We start from the raw sequence: 6,389 nt of genomic DNA on the forward strand, positions 1-6,389 counted from the left end.
TTAAATTTTCATATTTTTAAAAAATAACCTTTTCTTTTTATTTTTTAAATTATTAACTTATATATAAGTCATATATTTTAAGGATATATAAACAGTGGAGCCATTGAATATAATCAAACTTTAATAACAATAAAGGAGATAATGATGATGATATAATTGATGATATTATTACAAAAACGCAAATTAATATATCTAAAAGAGTGAACAGGTTAAGGGACTGGCGCATGAATGCATTAATTATTTTATAATCTCACTCACATGATCACAAACATGTAAGTGTATTGTTAGTTAGTGGAACAAAACAAAAAAAAAAAGTGAATTGAAGAGAAAGCAAGTGACAAGTGATGGAAAAGTTATAAAGTGATATTGATATTGATGATATTTTTTAGCACTATCAGAATTTTAGTAGTGCAAATAAAATAAGTTTAGATGGGATCGAAATTGTTTATTTAAAAAAATGTAAGTTGTTAAATAAAATTTATTTGTAAAAAAGTGCCTTAGGGTTTTTTCGTGTGCCTCAGGGTTTTCTCTGCTAGGGTTTATCATTAGCAATCCTTATTTTTCAAAGTCAACGTGTCCACGACAACTCTGTGACAAAGGAGGTTAACACAGCATGGTAGCCAATGCTGCCCCAAATGGAGAACGACAACGGAAGTTCCTAGAGGAAGAAGAGATCATCATAACAGTAGGAGGCGAAGACATCCAAGATGGGATAAGTAGGTGCGAGAAGAGTTTAATTGGGAGATTACTTGCAGACCGGCTGTTTTCAGGAGGCACAGTGGAGGTGGCACTACAAGCAATCTGGAGGCATCCTAAAGGATTTAGAGTGACGGATCATGGAGGTAATCTCTTTCAATTTTACTTTGATGACGAGATGGATGTAACACGAATAGAGAGAGGGGCTCCATGGTTATTCAAAAACTTCATTCTAAATCTTAAAAGGTGGAATGTGCATGATCCAATAACAGATGCTGATTTCACTTATGTGCCAATATGGATACAATTTTGGGGGTTGCCAGAACACTACAAAACAAGAGAATTGGGTAGAAAAATTAGGAGTGCAATGGGAGAAGTATTGGATGTAAACCTTTTCCAAGTTAGAGGTAGAGAAAACTGAATTGTTAAAGCAAGGATCAATCTTGATATAACAAAACCGCTGCGGCGTCTCACACAAATAGTAGGCCCCAATAACAAAGTCATTGAGGTGGCACTCAAATACGAACGTATTGGAACTTTTTGCAATTATTGCAGATACTTGGGACATGAAACAAGGAACTGCAGAAAACAGTTGAACAATTCCTTACGGGGAGATGTGGGAGAAGAAGGTCGGGGGAGTGGCTAAAATCAGAACAGGTTGGTAGGAGAGAGCAAGGTTCAAAAGAAAATGATAATTCTAAAACCTTCTCAGCTGATGAAAGGAGTCAAAGGAAGGAGAAACTACCCACCCCAGTGAGCCTACTTAAGGAGATGACAGAATTATCAATGGATGAGATCAGAGGTAAAAAGGCTGAGGATGACATCAAAGAGGGCTCAAACCAAAACAAGGAAAAAGCCACCCAAAGTGGAGCCGTGCTAGAAATCTCGGATGAAAACAGTAGTGCAGGGAATCACTGCCAAAAAAAGAGGATTGACGGAGGAGCAGTCGAAGGCTTGGAAGGGATGGAAAATTGGGAATTCTGTGAAGGTAGCAATCAAAGCGAACAGCCAAGCATGAGAAAGACTAAGCTGAAACAATTAGCAAGAAAGCAGCTGATAAATGTCACAGGCAAGAAGCGAAGAAATCAGGAGTATAAAGGGAGTGAAAGCAAGAAGAAAGTGTGCCAGGAGGAATCAAAAGATGCTGCCAATGGGGAGGGTGCCACCCAACAAAAGGCGCCCGAAGACCTATCAAGATGATGATGCGGAACTGTCGGGGTATGGGAAATCCCCTGACAGTTCACAGCATGCAAGGGATTCGCAAATCCCATTCTCCCGAGGTAATGTTCTTATGTGAGACAAAAAATATTGCCTCGACGGTCACAGAAAAGTGTAAGAAGGTGGGCTTTCAGAAGTTTTTTTGTGTGAATCCCAGAGGCACTGCAGGGGATTAGCATTGGCTTGGAAAAATGAAGCAGATATCGTGGTTCAGCACAGTGAAAAATTCCTAATTCATTTTCTATGGACTGACCGGTCACTTAAAAAATAATGGGAAGTGGCTTCAGTTCACCTTCACAGTGATGATAATCGTAGGACTGCTCAGTACGAAGTGATTATGGAGAAGGTCAGAAGAGGAAGTCCTTATTTCATGGTCATAGGTGACTTTAATGCAATAATAGCTCATCATGAGAAAGAGGGGGGGGGGGGGGAGAATGAAATCAGCATCTTCTATTGAGGCGTTTAACAACTTTATTAGTGGTGAAAATTTGGTGGATTTAGGATATGTGGGGAGCAAATTCACTTGGAGCAATAAGCAATATGATGGAGAACTTATTCGAGAAAGATTAAATAGATGCTTAACTTCAACTCAGATGAGACTAGACTACCCAAATGCACAAATCACCCATCTAGAAGATACAGGATCAGACCACCGCCCTCTTTTGCTTCAGTCAGACAGCGAAGAGAGAAGAGCTAAAAGAAGGTTTCATTTTCAAGAAAGGTGGTGCGAGCAGAAAGAAGTTATAAGGATTGTAAAGGAAGCATGGTAGCTGCAAACAGATGGCTTACCAATGTATAAGTTAAGTTGCAAACTAAAAAAATGCAGACATTTGCTTGTTGAGTGGCAGCGGAGTAATAACCACAATTCACAAAAAAGAATTACTGAGATAAGAGAACAGCTGGAAGTGGAGAAGGCTAAAGGGGAGTCGGCAGAGAAGAGGAGAATTCAACTTTTAGAGGCCGAATTAACAGATACCTACAAACTAGAGGAGAGATACTGGAAGGAGAAATCTAGGGTGCAATGGCTACAATGGGGGGACCAGAATACAAAATTTTTGATGCAAAATTTCAGAACAGAAACCGAAAAAATAAGATACATAGACTCCGAGACAACTCAGGTTCCTACAAAGCTGATCCGGAAGGCATGGCACATATTGCTCAAGTATACTTCAGTGAGCTTTTCTCCACTTCTAATCCAAGAAGGGCTACAGAGGAATTGGAGGAGATGGGAAGGATAGTGGATGAGGGGACTCACAGGAGGCTTACAAAGAGGGTCACAGAAGAGGAAATCAAGAAAGCTACCTTCTCAATCAACCCTTTTTCAGCCCCGGGTGATGATGGTTTCACAGGTAAATTCTTCCAGTTCTTTTGGAATATCATAAAAAAAGATGTGGTAGATGCGGTTTCAAGTTTCTTTTGTGGTGGGATAATGTTAAGGAGTTTCAATCATACCCATATCTGTTTAATTCCTAAGATTTCACATGCAGACACTATGTCACAGATTAAACCAATCAGTTTGAGCAGTATTTTTTATAAAATTATTTCGAAAGTACTGGTTCACCGTATGCAAGGAGTTTTAAACAGGGTGATTAGTGAAAATCAAAATGCTTTTGTTAAAGGTCGACTAATTAGTGATAATACCCTAATTGCTCATGAGCTGATGTATTTTTTAAAAAATAAGAGAGGCGGTGATTATAAAGTAGCTTTGAAGATTGATATGAGCAAAGCGTATGATAGGGTAGAGTGGTTCTTTATTTGGGAAGTAATGAATAAGTTGGGTTTCTACAATCAGTGGATTAGGTGGATGAAGAAGTGTGTAACTACTGTATCCTACTCTGTTACTGTGGATGGTCAACCACATGGTTTTTTCAAACCATGCAGGGGGTTGCGACAAGGCGACCCTCTTTCTCCCTATCTTTTTCTTATTTGTGCAGAAGGGCTCTCCTATCTGCTCCACAGAGGAGAACAGAGATTAGAAATCTCAGGATTGAGGATTAACAGTAGATGCCCGGCAATCAGCCACCTGTTATTCGCGGACGACTCGATTCTATTTTGCAAAGCAAACGAAAATGCATGCCAAAATCTGATTCAAGTGCTACAAAATTACAATGAGCTAAGTGGACAGCAAATAAATCTTAATAAATCATCCTGTTTTTTCAGCAAAAACACCCCCGCAAGTCAGAGACGATCTAGCGCAGAGAATGGATATTCCCCATGTTGGTGTCTAAGACAAATATTTGGGATTGCTTGCGGTTATACAACGGTCTAAGAAGAGCACCTTCAACTATATCAAAGATAAAGTAGAAAAAAGATTGCAAAACTGGAAAAGATCATTGCTCTCGATAAGCAGAAGAGAAGTACTTGTCAAGGCAGTAGCAACAGCTGTTCCACTTTATACTTTGAGTTGTTTCAGATTACATGATTCCTTATTAGAGGAAGTTCAAAGGAAGATAATAAATTTTTGGTGGGGGCAAAAGGGTTCAGAAAGAAAACAGTGGTGGATTAAATGGGATGTTATTAGTAGAGAGAAGAACCAAGGAGGTCTGGGATTTAAGGATTTAAAAGCATTTAATTTAGCCATGCTAGCCAAACAAGGATGGAGAATAGCCACTAAACCTGATTCACTAGTCAGTAAGCTTTACAAAGGAAGATATTTTAGGTATTATATTTTCTTGAAAGCTGAGACAGGTCACAATTCATCCTGGGCTTGGAGGAGCCTACTTGAAGGGAAGAAGGTTTTGGAGAAAGATTTGCTATGGAAAATTGGTCGGGGGAACTCAGTGCGAATTCTTGAAGACCCTTGGATCAAAAATTCATTACCTATTTCTATTATACAAAATCAGATCCCTAATACTCAACTAGAATGGGTCAATCAACTCATTAACAACAACAGGCAATGGGATGAACACACAATAACAGCAAACTTTGATCCAGATATTGCAATTAGAATATTACAGACAGAAATCGAATAAGGAGAGGATAGACTAACCTGGGCCAGAGAAGCATTCGGGATATACTCAGTAGCCACGGGCTACAAAATTGTGTACTACATTTTTCACCCACCCATGGAGCCATTACCAGAAGTGTGCAGAGATAGAAGATGTGGAAAGCCCTTTGGAGCCTGCGATGCGCCCCAAAAATAAAATTTTTTATTTGGAAAGCTTGCCATGATGGAATTGCTGTGAGAGGAAGACTGAATCAAAGATTCCACAGCATTCCAAATGTCTGCCCTAGGTGTGAGGAAGAGGGAGAATCAGTCAATCATTGCTTAATCCAGTGCCACCTCGCAAACCAAACATGGCAGCTTTCACTGGTTAGCCACTTAGGCCAAGCATTAGGAACTCAGCCGTTCTGGAAGTGGTGGTCCCATGTGGTACACCAGTCGAACCAAACGACACAGGGGATTAAGAATGTGGTGCTCGCAGCAGTTTTGTGCTGGGTGAACTGGAGAGCCAGGAACTTAAAGATCTTTGAGAACAATATTGTTTCTCCTCAACGAGTCCTCGAACAAGCCATGAAGTTGTCACTGGAGGTCCAAACAAGAACAAGGATTTAGCGTGGATTTTCCTTTCTTTCTTCTCTTTCTTATTTCCTTTCTTTCTCTTCAAGTATTTTATTAAAATCTTTCCTTAGTTATAAAGATTTTTTGGGAGGCCCCCAATTCAAAAATTGACTTTTAATGTCCAAGATAGGACCGAATAACTCTTTGTATTCATTTTGCTAGTTTAATGAATATCTTTTTACTTTTGAAAAAAAATATATGAACAATCATTTATCTTATATAATCTTTTATATAAAACTTTTTTGTTGGTTTATGTAACTTTTTTAGACCTTTTTATATAAATTTTATATAAAATTAATTATAAAAATAATATTTCATATATTTAATGTAATTAAAACACTACAAAAAAAAGGGGTTAAAACGGCGGTTATTTTGGGGAATTATGGCGGTTTGAACCGCCATTATTACCGAAACTGGCGCCCCAAAAAAACGCCGTTATTCTGGGCGCCATTCTGGTTATGGAAAACCGCCACAATTACCTGAGGATAATACGGCGGTTCTCTGAGGGTTAAAATGGTGGTTTTTAACCGCCATTATTTCCGTATAAAATGGCAGTTTCTAAATTGTTTAAAATGGCGGCTATAACCGCCGTTTTTCCCAGGATGTTGTGGCATCATTTCTGTTTAAAATTGCGGTTTTTAACCGCCGTTTTTACCATTATAATCGCCATTTTTACCAGATTATAATGGCATCTTGTGTTTAAAATGGCAGTTTTGAACCGCCATTTTTACCAGCGTATAATGGCATTGTTTTCATTTAAAATGGGGGTTTCTAACCGCCGTTTGTACCTAATTATGATGACAATTTTATGCTTTTTAAAATAAGATTGAAACTACCAATTTAAAGTGATATTTTCGAAACTCACTTAAAAATCTCGTAATAACCAAAAGGCATAATTATAAATCAAACATCA

The 6,389-nt window shown here is 38.5% G+C and overlaps 1 protein-coding gene across 1 annotated transcript; it reads left to right on the forward strand.

The window, feature by feature from the left end:
- Nucleotides 614-1,292, forward strand: LOC107636687. The gene is made up of 2 exons (XM_016340179.1): nucleotides 614-1,103; nucleotides 1,252-1,292. Exons 1-2 carry the CDS (start codon nucleotides 614-616, stop codon nucleotides 1,290-1,292), a joined length of 531 nt encoding a protein of 176 aa, XP_016195665.1.

Source organism: Arachis ipaensis, chromosome B04, assembly GCF_000816755.2.
Source record: "Arachis ipaensis cultivar K30076 chromosome B04, Araip1.1, whole genome shotgun sequence".
Classification (NCBI taxonomy): Eukaryota; Viridiplantae; Streptophyta; class Magnoliopsida; order Fabales; family Fabaceae; genus Arachis; species Arachis ipaensis.

Bases quoted from the DNA above. Each gene is read 5' to 3' on its own strand.
- LOC107636687 (XM_016340179.1), top strand. From the start codon at position 614: ATGGTAGCCAATGCTGCCCCAAATGGAGAACGACAACGGAAGTTCCTA. The intron at 1,104-1,251 runs GTAGAGAAAACT...CAATTATTGCAG, and splicing joins AAACCTTTTCCAAGTTAGAG to ATACTTGGGACATGAAACAA.